Source organism: Eleutherodactylus coqui, chromosome 1, assembly GCF_035609145.1.
Source record: "Eleutherodactylus coqui strain aEleCoq1 chromosome 1, aEleCoq1.hap1, whole genome shotgun sequence".
In the NCBI taxonomy this organism is placed as follows: Eukaryota; Metazoa; Chordata; class Amphibia; order Anura; family Eleutherodactylidae; genus Eleutherodactylus; species Eleutherodactylus coqui.
Window position 1 is genome coordinate 182397928 of NC_089837.1, and position 21628 is coordinate 182419555.

The window sequence follows — 21628 nt, forward strand, 5'->3', positions numbered from 1 at the left end:
CGTGTACATGAGATAGAGCCCATTGTTCTCTACTTTGCCTATAAACCTGCAGCCCATGCACAATTACATTGTGTATGAGCCGCGGCTATACATGTCATTGCTAAGCAACAGTGCGGGAAATCTGAACGAGAAAAAAAAACTGGTGTACTGCGCAGGACCGCCTGCGTGAGTACGTGGTCTTGCGCAGTACAGTTTTGCAGCTGTACGTAGGGCGACAGCCGGGTTTACAGCTGTAAAACCCTGCAATAGCCTCGTGGGGTTTTACGCTTATGGCCATATTAGTCTGGACATACTGTTTTATTTCTGCAGCGGTCCTTTCTGTTGCATTACTAAAGCCACATACAGACTACCACCTTGCCCCATCCTGACAGCTCCCCTGTTCATAGCATGACTGCATATAGAAGGGCATGTGACCATGGAGGCCACTCAACCTCCTCTATAGCAACACACCACATGCTAAGTAATGTGTATAGTCACATGCTCCCCCGCCATGTTACGGATGGGGGGGTGCTGTTAGAATGGATGAAGATGTGGTCGATGTGGCTATTTGGTTTCGCCTGACATTTAATGCTGCAAATATTTGTATAATCATTCGTTTATTGGCCAAAATGATTTATGCAGAATTTCTGAAATTCTCAAGGGTTCACAAACTTTGCAGCACCCATGTATATACCTATTTTAATACTGTTTGTTTTGTTGTATTGTATTATTTTGATAGTAGACATTTGCTTATCTCATAATGTCGCTTGGATATTTTTTAGGATAGAGCTGAAAATAACCTCTGGTTTGGGAACATTGGTGCCTTCATTTATACTAATGACTAACAGTGCTGTGTATGCCACGCCGGTGGCCCATAGAGAGAGCACTACAGAGCTCTTCAGATCACTCGTTAGGGAATATGCATGTCCTCAGCCAGTGGAGCACCACTACTTCTCACAGTTCTGTCTTTTTCCCCTGTAGTATTAGTTTATCAGTATTTCTCTTTTCCTTCTTTGTATTCCCTTGCTTAATTATGATGTACATTTGTCTTTCCATGTCGTGTGACAATCTCACAATACAACATGAAAAGACGTAACCGAAAGATTGAGATGTGCATTAACCTTCTAAAATGGTATTGCAGTGTGTATTCACCCTTTATTATGCGGTCTGGTTGGAGCGTACTAAGTACAGCAGTCCTTCAATGTACATCATAGACAAGCTGTCTAAATCTACTAGCTGTCCGTGCTTTACTTGATGGCTTTCCTTCACTTGCTGTCCGACTTCTCACTAACCCAAAGTTAAGTCATAAAGCACAAGATATGCCAGGATTGTAATTAGTACGTATGTGTGCCATCCTTACAATCAGCCAAGCCCCGCATGCAGGTCCTTTATGAACGTCTTCTCAGAAGGAAATATCCGTGGCCCGCAAGAGACGACGCTCTGGGTATGTTAAAAGGACAGTGATGTATGATGGATCTGTGATACATTGTAAATATATGTGTGTCTATTTTGTTTCTGGATATTGTGTTTATAGTAGCACTCAAATCACTGCAACGTTATACACGAACGCCACGTTTAGGCCCAATGACCACGTGCGGATTTGCTTTATTAAATCTGTCCGGATCTCCCGCTCAGGGGATCCACAGCTTTAGCCGCTCATAGGAAACAATGGGGCATCCGCAACTGAATTCAACCCTGCGGATTTGTGGATGTGACTTTGCTTATCACGGTTGTGGCTCCGTTCATCTGTATGGGAAATGAAAACACACAATCCGCAATCACCCGCAAGGCATTAAAAAAATCATTTTTAAGATGATCCACAGTGCATCTGCTGCGGATGTCCGCATTGAAAATCCATGCATGCCGTGGACATTGGGCCTTATGGCTATATGCCTGGGTTCCATCTGAATCCCCAAAACTGATTTGGACAGAACCCCGAACTGAAACCTGCTGAAAGAAAGACCAAAGCTTGCTTTTTAGTAATGACAGCTTATGGTTCCATTTGGGGGGTCACTGCTGAACCCCGTTTTCAGGGATTCAGATGGAATACGGGGATGTAGATGTAAACGTGATGGGAATGTACCCTTAGAGGTTTCTAACTTAGTACTTCACTGTCAGCCTTGATTTATATACTGAAAATCCCAAATTCTACAACTTGTCAGAGTGTTATCATTCTAAGATGTGTCGGTCTCACTGTATGTATTCAGTCCTGTAGCTTCCTGTATGATTAGTACGTTACGGCACTGTAGGCCCTGTGCTTGGCACCAGACACATTTAACCAGTTCCGTCACGAGGACCTGAATAAGCATCTTCCTGTAACTGCTCTCACACATTCCAGTGCTCGCTCTCCTCCCTGTGTTCCTGCTGCCGCCGTCAGCCTTGGCACTTACTCAGTAATAACTGAGCCGTTAGCCTTGGTTATGGGACTGGGATCACTATGAATTTGAAAATCACATTTTTGTGCTTTTTCTTCCAACCGCAGCACATCCAGTCTGCCATAATTTGCTGCAGTTTTTTTTTTCCACTGATTTCGACAAGGAAATCGGCAGCATTAAAGGAAGCATGTATCATTTGTGTTATCGCAATTTCTTCATGCTATAGAAGCCGTTCTGGAAGCCTTTCTCACAATGCACCCACATATATGGCATAACCATGGGAAAGCTGCATGTATTTAACATGCACGTTTGTAAATTGGTTTGCACATTTGCAGCAAAACTGATTTGCAGCACAGTACAAAGTATGAACATGGTCCGTAATAGTCTAAAACAATTAGGCTTTGATCGTAAACCAGTATTTTTGCTTCTGGCGAAAAGAGATCCTAGAATGTGACGAAGAAAAGTACTTTTTCTCTTCTCTGGGTTCTGCCCTGACCTTTCTGTTCATGGACATTTTCTCACAGCTAGTAAAATGACTAGGTTTTAACCATTTCCAATCCACTATTTGATGTCTGAAGACAATCTGTATAGCTCCGACGTCAGAAGGCGTCCGGCAGGGTATTCTTACTGTTTATTACTGGCTGCTCTGTTGTCGGTGGGCCTCTCCAGTATGTCCCATACCGCAGGACTAGCTCTAGCCAGCAGATGATGCCATTGTATAATTGAAGAAAGAGAAACCCCCTAGGAAACCCTGAATCCAAAATTGGATTGCGAAGGGTTAATGTTTTCTGCATTTCAAGATTGTGGTTCCTATGGTTTCTCATAAAGCTGCATTCTTCAGAGTTTCAAAATTTAGCAATGAAAAGATGAGTTTTCCATAGCAAGAAATGGCTTTCTCTGCTTTACCTTTCTAGGCTGTGTTAATAGCTGTTGCCCCCAAGATTGGTTGTTTTAGAAGACACTGGTCTAAAATGTTTTTCAAAACCGAGGTCAATAAATTTTTATGGCATCTTGTGGGTTAAAGATGACATGTTTGACATGTTAGAGGTCCTACTTTTCTCACCTGATCCCCAGTCTGTACCCATCTGATGGTGGCTATCCCCCCGCCGCTCTCCTCTTGCTGTTACAACAATGACGTCAACAACAACATGGACGTATGGACCTCAAACATCGTCGCACTTCGGCCATTGAGAACTGCAGCAGTCACAGTGAGCTGCTTTCTAAAGGAATGTTTTGCCTGGATAATAACTTTAAAAGGACTGAAGGTCTGAATTGACTTGTGTTTTGGTTGATTCACTCCATATAACTCTGATGTTGAAAAACATCTCTCAGCCGAATTGTTCGGTTTCTAGCATGCTCCCGTCTTATCAAAGCCTGTTGTCTTTCAGGTCCTGTTACTGTCTCAGATTTTCTTGTGTATTTTCAGTTTTTGATTCTTAATCCTTATGTTTCTGGTTTCAATATAAGTGATCGCCTAGTCAGCAGTTGTAGGAGACTTTAGCACAAGGGATTATGGTGTACTGGGGAAGGGCAACAGTGAGTCCGGGTTCAGATGTACTAGATGAAACTAGTGAAGAACAATGATATACTCTAGATATGATGGCACATCTGTAAAATGTCACCCTCTGATACATAAGTGACGTCAGGTATTGTATAGTTACAGACATACAGGATGCATAGAAAGCCAGAATTCAGTCACAGACAGGAGTCTGGACATCGCGTAAGTAGCTGACATTCTCCTTAGGCTGCCTGTCCACGGGCGTTTGTGCATTGTGTTCCCCACAGCGATAAAATGGCCGCAGGGAACGCAGTGCACGCTCTCCATAGCGTTGCTATGGAAAGTGCAGCCTCCCTGTCCACGAGCGGAGCATCATAGCGATACTCCGCTCGCAGGCGGCAAATTGCAGCATGCTGGGAATTACCGGTGAGCCTATCTGTCAGATAGGCTGACAGTGGAGATCGGTCTGCTGGCTCCAGCTCCCTGGCGGTGGCTCCCACGGGGGATATTGCAACACCCATGGACAGGCGGCCTGAGGCAAATAAACGAAATCCGAACAAGACAAACACACAGTAACATGTGATTTATGTCCCTGTTAGGCCTTGTTCACACAGGTGACATGGCATCACAGCGATATCTTGTGATTTTGTAGAGCTATGAAGTCGTGTGACTTTATAGCACCACAAACGAGGATTTTCGGGCAGTGGGGGTTAAATATAAGCCTTACCTCGAAAATAAGCCCAAGCTGCGGAAAAAAGCATATATCACCTTAGAAGCACTGTTTGGCGCTGCTGCAGCTTGTTCCTGGATCCAGGCACTGGTGTTCTTCATCTCTTCTGGCCGGGGATTGAAAAATCCCCACCTCCTAGAAGTGCTGGTTGTGATTGGCTGTCGCTTAGCCCGTCAGAGCCAGCACTCGATGAATGGCTGTGATTGGTTCATCGAGAGCTGGCTGTGATTGGCTAAGCATCAGCCAATCAGAGGCAGCGCTTTCAGGAGGCAGGCATTTTTCAATCCCTGGCCAGAAGAGATGATGGAGAATAGTTCCGGGCACCAGGAAGATGATGTGGCCGGGCTGACAGCGCTTCTAAGGCGATGTATTCTTAAAAAATAAAAAATAAAAAAATCCTGCAGCTAGGGCTTTAGGCCTCATGTCCACGGGGAAAATAATAATTAAAATCCGCAGCGGATCACCCGCGCGCGGATCCGCGCCCCATAGGAATGCATTGACCACCCGCGGGTAGCTAAATACCCGCGGATGGTCAATAAATGTGAATTAGAAAAATCATGGAGCATGAAAAAAAATGGACATGCTCCATTTAGGTGCGGATCACGCTCCGGATGGCCCCATTGATCTCTATGGGGTGCGGGAAATCCGCTGCGGGTGTTAAATGCCATTTATTTGGGTGCGTGAAATCTGCATGCGGATTACAAGTTTGGCTTCTTTTTCAGTGGCCTTGCATTTTTTTTCACGCGCAGATGCAAAAATGCCATCCGCGTGCATACACGCGTGAAAAAAAACGCATCCGCGTGTCATCCGCATGCAATAAAATACTATTTTAAGCTCATCCGCACTGCATCCGCGGCCCAAATCCGCGTTACAAATCCGGAGCAGATTTGATTTTCCCCGTGGACATGAGGCCTTTAGGGCTCATGTCCACGGGCAAAATGTGATTTAAAATCCGCAGCGGATCTCCCGCGCGCGGATCCGCACCCCATAGGGATGCATTGACCACCCGCGGGTAGATAAATACCCGCGGATCGTCAATAAAAGGCATTTTAAAAAAAATGGAGCATGAAAAAATCTGGACCATGCTCCATTTTCATGCGGGTCTCCCGCGGGCTTCTATTGAAGCCTATGGAAGCCGTCCGGATCCGCGGGAGACCTAAAATAGGAATTAAAAGCATTTACTCACCCGCAGCGGGCCGCGAAGCTCTGCTCTTCCTCACGGCCGCATCTCCCTTGCTTCGGCTCGGCGGATGTGCCCGGCGCATGCGCGCGGCACGTCGACGACGTGCCGCCGGCGTCAGGAATTCATCCGCCGGCCGAAAATGAAGATCCGGCCGTGAGGAACAGCTGACCTTCCCCGCACGCTACGGATAGGTAAATGCTTTTAAATTTCTATTTTCAGCGCTCATGTCCGCGGGGCAGGAGGGACCCGCTGCAGATTCTACATGTAGAATCTGCAGCGGATCTGATTTTCCCCGTGGACATGAGGCCTTAGGTTAGGGCTTTGACAGTAGGATTTCCTACTTTTGCGATGTGATGCAACTGAGAGGAAGGCTCCATAGAGAATTGTGGTCTACAAAACCTCACGTGCATATCTCCGGACCCGCAAGGTTTTTGTCTCGGGTTGTTGCATGCTACAAAACCTCACATGTGTGAATGAACCCATAGGAAAGCTTGGGCTTCACATACATGCCGATTTGTAGCATTGTAGCAACGTGACAAAATCGTGCGACTTTGTCGCCTGTGTGAACAAGGCTAAGGCCAGAGTCTGGAGTTTACCAGTAATTTATATTTGCACTTTAAGTTCCTCCAGAAGCATCAGTTATATGATGGCCTCTACAGCAGAAGTGGAAACTGAATGAAGAATTTCTATAATTCTAGAGAATCTGTGTAAGGTTTCCTACTCTGTCACCATGAACAATGGCCCTGAACTACTATGATGTGTGGGAAGCCCAATAAGACAAATTGCAGAGATGTAATTCTCATCTCTGAACTCCCTTTCACTCCCCCACAGTAAGACCCCATTTACACTTAAAGATTATCACTCAAAACTCACTCAAATGATCGTTTGAGTGACAGTTTTGAGCATTAATCTTTGCATACTTTATAGTAGCTACTATAGAGCTATGCAGGCGCAGCGGGACACCTCTGTGGGTGCTAATAGAACAATATAGCTCTTTTGCATAAGCAAACAGATGTATTCTTCCCAGCACTGACTGCTAGTGTCCCCACTGTGAATTCACAGTAGGACACAGGCACAGAGAATCTTATCAGCGCACTCTGCTGATAACAGCCTGCTCAGCTGATTGCTCAATTCTAGCAAGCTAGAATTCAGCGATCAGCGACTCGTGCACAAAAATTGCACGATGTCAATGCATTAAGACAGAACGAGAATCGCTATACATAGGGCAGGGGGTCTACCAGCTTACTGCAGGGAAGTAAAAGGGGGTTTAAGAGACCAGGATCACATCCTTGGAATCTGTGTCTCTTTAGCTATCCATGTATTCTAGTTCTTCAGAGATCATGGGGACACATTCTCTTTAAAGCTGGACTAAGTTTTAATAAATCTATTCATTTCCCTCCCTTAAATGAACAATTCTGGGGTGTTTGTTTATGCTGTTCCTCTGATATTCATCCTGGAATTAATAAACTAGCATTTGGGTGTTCCCATTCTGTCATAGGGGCATGTCCCTACATGCTCTCACACTAACTAATCCATGCCAACAATATCAGACTGTGTAGGATCCACCCTATGACAAGGGAATGGTAACACCCAGTTGTGAATTTATTCCGAAGTTTTCCAAGAGGAATAAAAGAGGAACAGTACAATGCAGATTTGTAAAATGTAAGCGCTCCAACGTTATTTTATAGGCAGTCACGTATATTCTACAGTCACGTACTTAGTGGGTTTCTGAGTTTGTTTTTGTATGAGGTCTTTTACCTTCCTGCTAGTTTTCCTTGAAGACAGATTCCGGTTTCAGCATATGTATTATTTTTTTTATATGATGAAAACATTTACAATTTTCCAATATGCTTTCTGTATGAAGTTTTCAAGATCTCCGCTTGCTGTCATTCAGTAGGGGGTCTACATTGTTGACTCCTATGGGATAAATGCTATTCTGCGGTCATGTAATGATCTCACAGCTGCACGACTTACTAGAAGACCGCTGTGGTACACCTGCTGTAAGGGTAATCGGTCCATCACATAATACCGGGGCAGACTTTCATCCACTGGAGGTGTCAGAAATATCCTTTTGAGGAGGGTCTGTTTTCGTGTCAGATGTGTTTTCTCCTGTAAATTTATGGTTTTGTATTATGTAAGACTGAGCATCCTAAAATGTTTTAAAAGTTTTTTTACTTTTTAACTTGTAGTTAATAAAAAGAAAAAGTATCACTTTTAGGGCTCTTACCCACTTGCGTTTTTTAACGCTGCGATATCGCTGCGTTTTTTTTTAACGCGATTGTCGATGGGACTTTCAAATGTTAAAAATGAATCGCACAAAAATCGCAAAGCACAAACTTGCGATGCGTTTTTAACATTAGAAAGTCCCATTGACAATCGCGTTAAAAAGAACGCACCAATATCGCAGCGTTAAAAAACCGCAAGTGGGTTAAAGCCCTTATCATGAACTTCTGTTTCATAGTCACCACTGGGTATATAAGAATTGGATGAGGACTGTACCATTGCTCACCATGCTGAGGACTGCTCAGCATGTACCCTCTGCGCCATGGAAGTTACTGGGGGTTTAGATGCATGTATTACTGCCCCCCTGCAGTGTATAGCAAGCTTCTCTTGTGCAGGATTCAGGAGATTTCACACAGTCTACTTTATCTCCTTAGAAAAAATCGATGTGGATGCCCGTCTTGCAGAGCTGTGTGAAGATGTGAAGGTATGAATAGATGCACCTTGTCTGGCTCTTCATACTGTTTTTCATGTTTCTATAGCAGCATTACTGTATAGTTCATTGGACACGCATCTCATGCCATAAATACTACCGTATGGGTTGTCCTTCCAATTTGGAGTACAACCTAATAAAACCGTATTTCGTCTTTCACCAGAAAATCGATAATCCTGACGAACTGGCAGAACTAATTAACATGAACCTTGCACAGCTTTGTTCACTGCTGATGGCACTTTGGGGACAGTTTCTTGAAGTTATCGTTTTGCAAGATGAAATCACGGGCATGGTTGCACAGGACCATCACACGCTAAGAGTGAGTAGCCATTCTTGTCCATTGGCTTGTGTTGTGCAAGGAACATGCAGCTTTATATTTAATCTTTCTAATTGATATTGTAGGTTAAGATACTCCTCTTTGTATACAGTTTCCATGTGCTTGTATTTCATTGACTTGATATGATGTAGGATATGCAGACAGATCCACTTTTGGCCGCCTGCACACGGGCGGATATCCCGCTGCGGGATTTCCTGCGGGATTTCCGCCGCTCAAAGCCTGCATAGGAGTGCATTACAATACGCACTCCTATGCAGACGGCCGCGGTTTGGCCGCGCGAAATCTCGCGCGGCAAACAAACCGCGGCATGTCCTATTTTTGTGCGGGGCTCGCAGAGTACGCGCTCGTCCCTGCAGGCTATCGGGTCGGGTCCCGCGGCGAGAATTCTCGCCGCCAGATCCGACCCGCTCGTCTGCAGGCGGCCTTTCTCTTCTTCTATGCTGCAATCATGGCAGTGAAGAGCTGCTTTCATAGAATATCTTTCTTAGGCCGCTCTCACACACACCGTTGGTAAAATGTTGCATTTCACCACAATTTCGAACGCATTCTACAGCGTTTTCAATACATGCCATCATTGTGATGGATATTGAGGTACGCTAAAATGCATGAAAATAGAGCAGACAACGCTCAAAAATCAGATGCTAGTCTGCGAAGCCCCATTGAAATCAATGGGAGCATTTTACAGCTTTTAGCGCAGCGTTTCAAGTGTGAGAGTGGCCTTAGAATAACCTAGAACTTTTTAAGGGTTTCTCACATCCTAATAAGTAATGGCATGTTGTTTGGATGTCATTCTTTTATGAAGAGTGGGGTCCAACCTCTTGGACCTTCACCATTCCTGACCATGGAGGGGATGCAGAGCTGCTTTGTCACCACCTACTTTTTTTCTGCACGGCCGCGTTCTCAACCACCTAGCTGTTAAAGGAACTGGATGGAGCTATGCTGCAGTTATCTGCATAGCGGCTTACTGGAGCACTGAGGGGCAGGAAAGACAGGGAATTGGACACAGTACTACTGTACAAGTCCTTCATTCTCAAGAGCCATAAGGGTCCAACGGTTGAACCCCCACTGATCATAAAGTGATGATACATCATGGCAATAAGCTATGTAGCATGTACAATGTAAAAACTGCTATAAGTGGCTGTTAGACCCCCTCCTGCTCAAGCTCTTGTGTCACATTACTTCTCTAGCCCTCCTACGTGGCAAACTAACTTTCTCTCAGAGATATACAGTATGTTGTCAGTCAGATTCAGTCGTAACATTTACTATTGGGTTACTTTATTACATTTCGTAATACATTTTTCAGATAAACATATATGACTGATACAATTGACATTGCATGCATATCTCTATGGCCGCCTGCACACGGACGGGATTTCTCGTCCGTATCATTGGGGGCCACAGCCTAGACCATGGGATATAGCCACTGCCCTAGGAGGCGACACTAAGCAAAAAAGTGTTAGCTCCTCCCTACCTGGCTATATCCCCCCTGCAGGCACTCAGCTAATTAGTCTTTAGCTTAGTGTCTGCTAGGAGGCAGACATGGAAAGAGCTATTCGCGGGAATCCGGGGAGTCGGGGCTTTTCCCTGGCTCTACTGGCCTCCCGGGGGAGACGCAGGCAGGGGGTGTCTCCACCACTACTGCGGCGTCTCACCCAGAGAAGAAAAAGGGGCCCGACCATGCAATGCGCATCTGAGTCGGTTACCCGCCAGCCATAGGGCTCCCCCTCCCTGGAGTAGCGCACTGTCTGACGGTGACGCGTAGGGGGCAGCACTGCTGGAGTAGTCGACGCAAGGGCAGGCTGTGGCTCCCAGGACAAAGACACCCCCGCTTGGGACTATGGAGCATTCCGGCGCCATACGGACAGACCGCACAGCCAAGCTTTGAACACATACCTTAAGGAGCATCAGGACGTCGGCGGTGGCAACGGCGGGGGCAGCGGCAGCGGCGACGGCAGCGGCGATAGCAGCAGCAAAGGCGGCGGCAGCGGCAGCTCTCCCGGCCAGGGATAGAAGCTTGCGTGTCGCAGGACGCCGGGACGCCGGCCGGCAGGCCACCTCCGGGCACGGCGCTCCGGGGGGCGGAGCGCCGTCGTCACGGCCGGAAAGCGTCACTTCCGGGTCGCGGGGACGCTTCCGGGGCAGGCCACGCCCCCTCCGACCGGGGTGAGTGTAAAAAGACCGCCGGACAGAGGAATGGCCACGCTCTGGGACACTTCATTGGTCTACACCTCTGAGCCCAGCACCTGCAGCTCGCCTGAAGCACACAGCAGCCTTCCAGCCGTTCAGCCCTGCAGTCCTGCAGTTTCCCTCTGCAGTTTCCTTCTGCAACGGAGAAAGCACCCGGACAGCAGCAGCACCTCCTGTCTCGGGCACCAGCAGCAGTAGCAACTCCGCAGCAGTCCCTACCACAGCACCTGCCGGGTCACCAACGCCGCGAGATCGTATGGTACACCAGCGTCGACTTCCGACAGCATCCAAGCGTCAGGACCAGAGGCTCCAGCTGGACCGGGGGAACCGCAGAAACAGATGCTAGACCGGGTAAGCCCTGCCCAAGGCAGCACTTTGCGGTGTTCTCCCCTCGCCCTCCCCATCCCCCCTGCAGGCATTCCTGTAACGGTACTCAGCTTTCCCGCTACCTGGGAATTGTTTTCTGTTGCCATGTCTGACCCTAGATCAGAGGGTTCCAGCTCGGCCAAGGGGAGGGTGAAGCATTACGCTTGCACTACCTCAGCGGTAAGTTCGCTTGCGGTCAAGTCGACCCCCGCTGCACTAGATGTGCCGCGGTGCGCGCAGCCCAGGGTCCCCGGTGCCCCCCGCCGCCCCTGTGGAGCCAGGGCCCGAACCCCAACGGGCGAGGTCCCTGGCCGCTGCCGTTTTCTGGCTTGGCCATATCCTCTGCGGCAATGTTACGCCGGTTAGAGCCCAGCTCAGACGCGTCCTCCTCGGAATATGCACGAGAGAGGGCACACAAAAGGAAGAGGTCCCTTAGCAGCGAGGACACTCCCCATAGAGCGCGCCACACCGGGAGGTCGTCTGGACCCTCAAAGTCCAGACGATCCAGGGACTCTCATGGCTCTCATGGTCCAGGGAGTCCGTGCATGCTTATCATAGATCAAGGCATTTTTTTCACGGTCCCGGTATTCTGCGAGACCAGCCCGGGCTCGCGATGAGTCCCCTCGAGCATCTTGCTCATGGGCGCCCCAGGACACGGCCCAAACGGCAGGCAAGGGCAGTGGGTCTGAAGACTACGACCACTCTGCAGGCTCGTCAGTTTTGGAACTAGACGAGGAACAGGTGTCGCGCCTAGCCAGCCTAATGTACGGCCTGGTAATATCCATAAGGGAAACCCTCCAAGTAATGGAGGAAACAGTCCAGACGCCTCCTTCCGTGGTGTCATTTAGACGGCAGAAGGAGATCACGACAGGTCTTCCCAGACCATCCGGATTTTTCGGAGGTTCTTAATAAGGGATGGCAGAACCCGGATAAGAAATTTAGGCAACCCGGGAAGACTTGGGAAAGTACATACCCATTCCCAGGGGGCCTGAAAAAGGGGTTGGGCGGTACCTCCGGTAGTTGACTCGCCAGTGTCGTGACTGTCTAGAAGCACAGCACTGCCAACAGCCAAGGTAGCAATGCTGGCTAATCCTCAAGACAGGAAGCTGGATGCGTGGGTAAAACCGTGTTTTAAGCCACAGGCACCGCCTTACAGCCGAATTTTGCGACCGCATGGGTCAGCAAGGCATCCATAGCCTGGGCCAAGCAGCTACGGAGAGACAGTGTAGCAGGCGCTCCACCAAATGAGTTGCTCGAACTGACAAACAACGTCATACAGGCAAACAAATTTGTATGCACAGCAGAGCTAGGCGCAGCCAAGTTCGGTGCCCGGCCATCCGCCGCATCGGTGACGGCAAGGAGAACTCTCTGGCTGAAAAAAAAAAAAAAAAAAAAGAAAGCTGGTCAGCAGATACAGCATCCAAGATGGCCCTAACAAAATGGCCATTCGAAGGAAACAGGCTGTTTGGACCTAAACTAGATGACATGGTAAAGGGCGCTACAGGCGGCAAGAGCACGTCGTTACCACAAATGCCGGCAAGAAAGGAGAAGGTTCCACTAAAAAGGAAACCGTTCTTTCTTTTAGATCCTTTCGGCGTTTTTTTCATCCCACCCAGGGTCAGGGCAGTGGTCCCAGTCTACAAGAACCCCGACAGACGCAAAGAGGGGCCCCTCTTTCAAAACAAGGCAAACATGGCGATCCCGACCCGGAATATCTAAAACAGCGGGATCAAAAGAGCGCGGCACGAGATGCTGCCCCCACCCAGTGTCACCAGAGTGGGGGGGGGGGCAGGCTCTCCCAATTGCGAGAGACATAGGGGAGGCGCGTGAGTAACAAGTGGGTGCAGGAAATTGTGACATCCGGTTACGCAATCGAATTCACGACTCCCCCACGGAATTCGTTCTGCAGGTCCAGAGTGCCTACCACCCTGGAAGGAGTAGCCAACCTACAGCAGGCAGTGTGGAACCTTCTGGCACAGGGGGTTGTGAAACCGATACCGGAGGCACAAGAGAGGCAAGGGTTCTATTTGAATCTTTTTCTTGTACCCAAAAAGGACGGCAGAGTGAGGCCGGTGCTGGATTTAAGGAGGTTGAGCCAATTCATCAGAACAAAACATTTCCGGATAGAGTCAATCAAGTCCGTGATAACCTCCATGCAACCGGGCGAATTTCTGTCCTCAATAGATATCAAGGACGCTTATCTCCATATCCCGATTCGGGAAACGCATAAAAAATTCCTTCGTTTCGAAACACAGGGAAGGTTTTTTCAGTTTACGGCGCTGCCATTCGGCCTGTCTACCTCTCCAAGGGTCTTTACGAAGGTACTAGCAGCAGTGATGGCGCCACTCCATGCGGAAGGTATATCAGCCATTCCATACCTGGACGATATACTAATAAAGGCACCGTCGTGGGACGGCAACAGCGTACACGTCACGAGGAAGATTCTAGAAGAATTCGGCTGGATAGTGAACCGCGAAAAATCATGCCTAATACCGACACAACACTTGGAGTTTTGGGCATGATATTCGATACCAGCCAGCACCAGGTCCGGCTACCTCAAGCAAAGGTAGACAAGCTCCGGCAGGGGGTCCGGTCCCTAACACAGGGGAAACCGTTAACCCTCAGACACTGCATGGCTATCCTGGGCCAGATGGTGGCAGCATTCGAGGCGGTTCCGTTCGCCCAGTTTCCAGTCAAGGAAACTACAACACTTGATATTGTCACGCCGGAATGGGTTCCGGATGACCCTGGAACAGCGAATCCAGATAACCCCTCAAGGCCAAAGGTCACTGAAGTGGTGGCTGGAACCTGGGAGGCTTCAGGCGGGATGGCCTTTGGGCACAAGTCGCTGGACAGTAGTGACGACGGACGCCAGCCTTTCAGGTTGGGGCGGAACACTAGGGGATCAGTCTGTTCAAGGAGTGTGGTCTCAAAAAGAGACAAGGCTACATATAAACATCCTAGAGTTGCGGGCCATCTACTTGACTCTCCGACACTTCGGGCCCAATCTCAAGAAAAAATGTACGTATTCAGATGGACAACACCATAGCGGTGGCCTATGTCAACCGACAAGGAGGAACACGGAGCGTGTCGGTAATGAGCGAGGCAGCAGGCATACTAACGTGGGCGGAGAAGCATCTGAGCTCGATTTCCGCAGTCTACATTCCCGGAATAGAGAAAACTGGGTGGCGAATTACCTAAGCCGAGAAACAGTGGATCCCGGCGATTGGGGGCTGCACCCAGAAGTATTTCGGACGATATGCCGGAAGTGGGGCACGCCAGACGTGCACCTCAGGGCGTCCCGACTAAATTACAGGCTACGCCCATTTATGTCCCGAGCACGGGATCCACAAGCAGCGGCAACGAATGCGCTAACCATTTCGTGGGAGGAGTACAAGCTCCTATACGTATTTCCACCCGTTTCTCTCATACCGAGGATCCTAGGGAAAATCAAGCAGGAAGGATGATCAGCAGTATTAATAGCACCAGACTGGCCAAGAAGAAGCTGGTACGCGACCATCATAGAAATACTGTTCGACACACCGTGGCATCCTCCAGAGCAAAGAGACCTGCTATCCCAGGGGCCTTTTTTTCTACACCCAAATTCCAAGTCTCTACATTTGACGGCTTGGCCGTTGAGACCGAGGTGTGGAGGAGGAAAGGTTATTCGGAGAAGGTTATCCAGACTATGATACGGGTCAGAAAACCAGCCTCATCGGCAGTTTATTATAGAGTCTGAGAAGCGCTTCTTCACCTGTGTGAGGAGGGGCGGGTACAACCGATGCAATTGTCGGTGGCCAGAATTCTTGCATCCTTACAATCAGGCCTCGAGGTAGGATTGAGGGTAGGCTCGTTAAGGGGACAGGTGTCGGCATTAACGGTGCTGTTCCAAAAACCAATCGCAAAGAGGATGGCAGTACGTACATTCCTGCAAGGAGTCGCCCATACGACACCCCCGTTTAAACCCCCGGTCCAAACTTGGGACCTTAATTTCGTGTTAGACACTATGACGGGCCAGCCGTTCGAGCAGCTGAAGGAGATTCCTATGCGACTACTGACCTGGAAGATGGTATTCCTCGTCGCCATTACGGCAATCCGTAGGGTCTCGGAGCTGGCGGCTTTGGCTATGCAGGCGCCATATATGACCGTCCACCAGGACAAAGTGGTGCTGAGGCCATCACCCAAGTTTCTACCAAGGGTGGTATCACAGTTTCATACTAATGAAGAAAATTGTCTTGCCTTCTCTTTGTCCAGATCCAGTACACAAAGAGGAAAAAATGCTGCACCACCTGGACATAGTAAGGGCGCTGAGGATCTATGTGAAAAGTACAAAGGCGCTTCGTAGGACCGACACCCTCTTCGTTATTCCGGAGGGGACCCGAAGGGGCTTGGCAGCCTCAAGTCACCCTACCCAAATGGATAGGGTCCCTGATAACAGAGACATATCGCACCTCAGGGCGCTCGCCGCCATTTCGGGTTACGGCCCACTCCACACGGGCGGTAGGGGCTTACCGGGCAGTCCGTCACGGAGCCTCAGCCCTTCAGGAGGGTAAGGCAGCCACCTGGACTTCCTTACATATGTTCTCAAAATCTTATAAGGTCCACACAGCTGCATCATCTGACGCCGCTCTTGGCCGGAAGATCTTGCAGGCGGCGGTCGTTGACCGCACAGCCGAACTTTGAATGCCCACCCAATATATTGTTTTCGGGACTGCTTGTGGACGTCCCATGGTCTAGGCTGTGGCCCCCAATGATACGGACGAGAAACAGATATTTTTGGTATAACTTACCGTAAAATCTCTTTCTCGTCGCGTTCATTGGGGGCCACAGCACCCACCCCTTATTTATTTAGGCGGTTGCTGGAACTTTCTGTTCTTCGGTCATGGTTCGGCAGAAAATTGTGCCAAAGAGTTCGTTTTGGTATGTATAAAACATAATATGTATAATTTGACTCCCACTGGCTTCCTACTGCTTGCAGACAGACTAATTAGCTGAGTGCCTGCAGGGGGGATATAGCCAGGTAGGGAGGAGCTAACACTTTTTTGCTTAGTGTCGCCTCCTAGGGCAGTGGCTATATCCCATGGTCTAGGCTGTGGCCCCCAATGAACGCGACGAGAAAGAGATTTTACGGTAAGTTATACCAAAAATATCTGTTTTCGCCACTGAAAGCCTGCATAGGAGTGCATTACAATACGCACTCCTATGCAGACGGCCGCGGTTTGGCCACGCAAAATCTCGCGCGGCAAACAAACCGCGGCATGTCCTATTTTTGAGCGGGGCTCGCAGAGCCTCGCACAGAAACGTCACTCACCCGGCCACCGGCTCCGGTCTGCGCATGCGCCGGCTGCCCGGCAGCCGGCACATAAAAGATCCGGGCGCGGGTGAGTACACGCTCATCTCTGCAGGCACTCGGGTCGGGTCCCGCGGCGGGAATTCTCGCCGCCGGATCCGACCCGCTCGTCTGCAGGCGGCCTATGTCACAAAATAGAAGTACTGCTTCTGATTAATGATTGGCTAGAAAAATGTTTAAAATGTTTAAAAAGTTGAATATTTGCGATATGTAATGTCATAATCTAAATCTGGCACGTCGATAAAAAGGTTGGGGAAGTTTGAAATCTAAATATTCACTATGAGCATTTAGTGATACAGTTGCGTAGTCTGAATAGCAAATTTCATGTATATTGGTTACTTTTTAGAAGCTTTTCCAAGATGTTGGGCACGTGAGAGGTTTTTAGCAATCTTTCAGTGTAAAAGCAAAAAAGTTGTTCGCTTTTTGTTGACTTCTCGCTATCGCTGACTTTCAGTCCACATAAAGACACACTGAGCGAGGAGCCCGCGATCCAGCGGTGGTGTAAACGCTCAGCACGGGCGCTAATGACCTTAGCGGTGACGTCAGCACTTGTGCAGTCGTTTACCCGACTGTCAACCTGTGTAAAAGGGACATAGCAGTATAACAATTGCCCTACTGTAATGAAGTAACTTTCATCCTGGCTGTTTAACGACCTGAGATGCCACCGACTGTATTGATTGTGGCACCTAAGTAGTTTTATAGACAGAGGGGGTTTGCTGTATAAGACCCTTGGTGCTCCTGTGATGTGACTGTGAGGTGCTCATTATTTGTGATGGGACCTGAGACGTAACTCCTTAAGGACCAATCGCTGTAAATTCATGGTGCTTGGTCCTGGGCTTTAATCCCGGCCGATGGCAAAATACAGTGCAGGGTTAAAGCCTCTGCTTCTGAAATCAAGCAGGCGCAGGTTTGGTCCTCAGCTGTTAGTCACAGCTGTGAACCGAGAGGAGAAGGGAGAAACAGTTTTTAACAGCTGCTGCCTTCTTCTCTCTCGGATACATAGCGCTCAATGAGCACTATATACTAAGAAGTGGAAGTGTTTCTTCCACTATGCGACCTGCCGATCATTTGACCACCAAGTCCCCCTGTTACAACAAAGCTGCAGGGTCCTAACAAATCCTGATCAGCTCTGCCAGTGACTACTGTCGCACTAGGGGGATGTTTTCTCCTGTAACTGGGGCTCCTATGGATCCCTCAGCTGCAGTGGAAAAGTGCGTAACTTAAAAAAAAGCCAATGGAAATGACCCAAAGAGGTCTTAGGTGACGTCATGGGCATCATAAATGGTAATAAAAATAGTTACATAAATACCATATATACTCGAATATAAGCCTAGTTTTTCAGCACATTTTTTTATGCTGAAAAAGCCCCCCTCGGCTTATACTCGAGTTAGGTAAAAAAAAACAAAAAACAACCATGCACACTATTTTCCCATAATCTCCTTCTCTCCCGCAGATCCGCGGCACAGCACAAAAACAGCTGCGGGTTTGCCGCGGGTCTGAATGGCTTCCATTGATTTCAATGGAAGCCGCGGGGGCCGTCCATGTGGGAAGATCCGCAGGAAAATGGAGCATGCTGCGATTTCTCTTCCGTGCATGCAATCGCACGCCCGGGGGGAAAAAAATCACATCCACATGCATTTATCTGCCCAGCGGATGCTAATGCATCCCCATGGGTCTCTGGAGCTGCCGGAGACGCGTGCGGATTTTATTATTAAAATCAGCACGTGGACATTGGGCCTAACACTGACAGGCATAGTACACTGCAGTACAACAACCTATACAGAATAAGGAAAAAGGTGAACAGTTTTAGAATATGAAGATGAGGAAACAGCAACAAAAAATATCCCTATAGAACAGAGCTTTTTAGTCCCAAACCACGCGGCATCCTTGAGGCATTGAGGTAACTGGAGGTAAACTTGAGCTGTGTGCAGTGTCTTCACCACTTGTCTTCCTGCTTGTTAGGTTCGTAGATTTGCAGAGGCTTTCTTTTGCCTTGAGCACCCAAGACAAGCAGCCCTGGCATACCAAGAACTGCAGTGAGTATGGAAATCATGCATGTAATAACTCGTAAGATTTCTTTTAAGTTAGCAGTTTGGGAATGAAGCAATTCTGAATATACAGTACCTGTAGTTGGGGATTTGTAAATTATGCATTACACTTGAATTAATGTCCCCGATTCTATTGAAATTAATGGCAGATTGCTTAGAACGCTGAGTTAGATTTTCAGCAAGTGTTCTTTCAAGAAATTGCCTTACTGACTCTGAACTTGTACTTCGCTGTAGTTCAATCTTGGCTAACACGTCTGCCTAGGTGGTTTTTCACCAATAGAAGTCTGTATAGTATGCTTTCAGGGGTGCAGCTAAAGGCAGTGTGATCCCTGGTGCAAAGGTTCAGCTCGGGCCCATTCCCTTCATGGTGAGCCTTCTCTTCCGCCAAGTTCCATAGCCTCAGTGTCCTATGTGACTGGCATACCATTACTATACATTCCCATTTCTGTCAGTAGTCTGGGGAAGACCCATAGTATGTAAAGGAAACCCATTAGGTTGGGATTTACAGTGGATTTGCCTTATAGATTCCGCACCCTAAATTTGCTGCAATCTACAGTACAATACAGATGGAGGAGTTTTTCAAAGCCACATCCTCATATACAGTAAAAGTTCTCTACAAAAATTGGAGCAAGCTGGGGATTTAAAAGTGCCATCATTTCTCTGCATACACCTTCCACTTCAGCCCAGTAACATAGTTTGTAGGGCTAAAAAAGGGACCTCCGTGCATCCAGTTCAGTCTATTATCCTGCAGTAGTGATCCAGGGGATCCCATGAGGTACAAGCCAACTTCCTCATTCTAGGGGAAAAACTTTTTCTTCCCATCACTAAATCTGGCAATCAGAATAATCCCCCGATTACTGACCCCTCTGAAGTAATTAGTAATGATAACATGTAATATTATTACCATGGCTGTATGTGTAATTCATGCTGCCCTAGGCACTGAATCTGCCCCCTTAGAGGCCTTTCATATGGGTGGATTATTTCCACAAGACCGGCTTGGAATTCGTTGTCGTGCAGCAAAACCTGCACCAAAATCTGCAAGCGTGATATGAAGATTTTGATGTGGAATTGAAAGTGAACCAGTTATCATACTAGATGCTGAATAAACACGGGTGCGCTGTTATGTATTGCCCTGGTGCTCTCTATCCATATCTCACTTACTTCCCAGTAATATAAGACTGGAGAGCAGAAAGCACTCTTAAATCTGTACTAAAAAGATGGCCACTACTATTACAGTCAATATTCTGACCCTTTTATTACCCAGTCGAACAGGGATTGTCATATCCAGATGCTCTGCTATTGGTGCCATGCAGAAATACTAGACACATATACGGAGCATGTAACTCACATTTGCTCCGCCCCTGATTATCTGGAGTGAGTCGGTTACATGCTCCGCCCCTAATCACATGTCAGTGACGTCATCACAGGTCCTTCATCAGGGGTGAGTTATGCATCCCCTACAAACCCCTGTGGCCTCAGTTGCTATGGAATAGGACCTGTAATGATGTCGCCGTCATGTGATCAGGGGCAGAACATGTAACTCACTGACTCGAGGTGAAGGACCTTTTAATGACGTCACCATCATGTGATCAGAGACGGAGTATGTAACTGATGGACGGACAGAGAAGTGGTCGTCAGTGGTTTGATGTTACACGGGAGGACTGAGGGCTCCCTCACACCGGCGATTGCAGTATTGCCGCGTGAAAATTGCGGCAATATCACATATGTGCTTATGCAAGGCCTAAGTGTCTGCAATGGTTTTTTGGGGAAAATAATATTGCATCGCTGCTGCTTGCGACTTTCTTGTGCGATAGAGGGCAATAGGAGTTTCTAACGTTAAAAACGCATCGCATGAACATCGCAAATTCATGCATCACGATTAGGAATGAGCGAGTATACTCGCTAAGGCACTACTCGTCCGAGTAATGTGCTTTAGACGAGTATCTCTCTGCTCATCCCTAGAGATTTGGGGGCCACCGCAGCTGACAGGTGAGTTGCAGGGGAGAGCGGGCGGGAGAGAGAGATCTCCCCTCCGTTCCTCCCCGCTCTCCCCCGCCGCTCCCCGCCCCCTGCCGGCCCCCGAATCTTTAGGGACGAGCCGGGAGATACTCGGCTAAGGCACATTACTCGAGCGAGTAGTGCCTTAGCGAGTATACTCGCTCATCCCTAATCACGATGTCCGTTGCAGTCCAGGCAGCATTCTTCCACAATTATACTTGCATACTGAAAGATGCTGCCATGGGGTCAGAATTGTTCATCCAGGCTGCTTTAAGAGGAACTGACGGCTCATCGGGAATTAACGCTGCATCTGTGGGTCTTTGAACCTATCCATCTATGCAGTACATGCAGGCTGCAGCCCAGTCAGCGTTATGGTGAGGGGGCCGGTGAGCCCCCCTGGCTAAAGATCCCAGTCACAACTGTGCATGCTATGACCCCCTATAGCTACGACACTTATTTTATCTAATTTTCACATTCCAAAGGAAGATTTGAAATAATTACATTGTTATTGACGTGATTCCTTCTGTCTTTCATGTAATCTATAAATCACCTGCTGATTGCTCTTTATTTCCACAGCGCCCAAAGTCATCTCCAAATGTCAACCGCTATAAAGAATTCCACTTACTTCAGTTCTCTCCCACCGCTGCCCATAGAGTGTTGTGAGCTGGACGGAGACTTTAACTCTCTGCCTATTATTTTTGAGGATAGGTATTTAGATTACATTACAGAAGGTATGTACCGGTTAGAAGTGTATATGAAGATATACGTCATTCCTTGTGTTTAACTGTTGGACGGGAGGTTTTACCTGGAAAGTATGCATTTCTTGTAAGGAGGACAAGCCTATTCAGTTACATTTTAAACATT

General features: G+C 48.1%; 1 protein-coding gene across 3 annotated transcripts in view; it reads left to right on the forward strand.

The window, feature by feature from the left end:
* The window catches only part of FAM135A (family with sequence similarity 135 member A), a 113873-nt gene that overhangs the window by 68724 nt on the left and 23521 nt on the right, over positions 1–21628 (forward strand). For 2 of the 3 annotated variants that reach the window (XM_066604345.1, XM_066604362.1), the window contains exons 10-14: positions 1346–1423; positions 8423–8472; positions 8642–8797; positions 18681–18754; positions 21341–21495. In XM_066604345.1, coding sequence (XP_066460442.1) covers positions 1346–1423; positions 8423–8472; positions 8642–8797; positions 18681–18754; positions 21341–21495 — 513 coding nt within the window. The remainder of the gene's footprint in view (positions 1–1345; positions 1424–8422; positions 8473–8641; positions 8798–18680; positions 18755–21340; positions 21496–21628) is intronic. The other variant, XM_066604353.1, reaches the window with a different exon arrangement.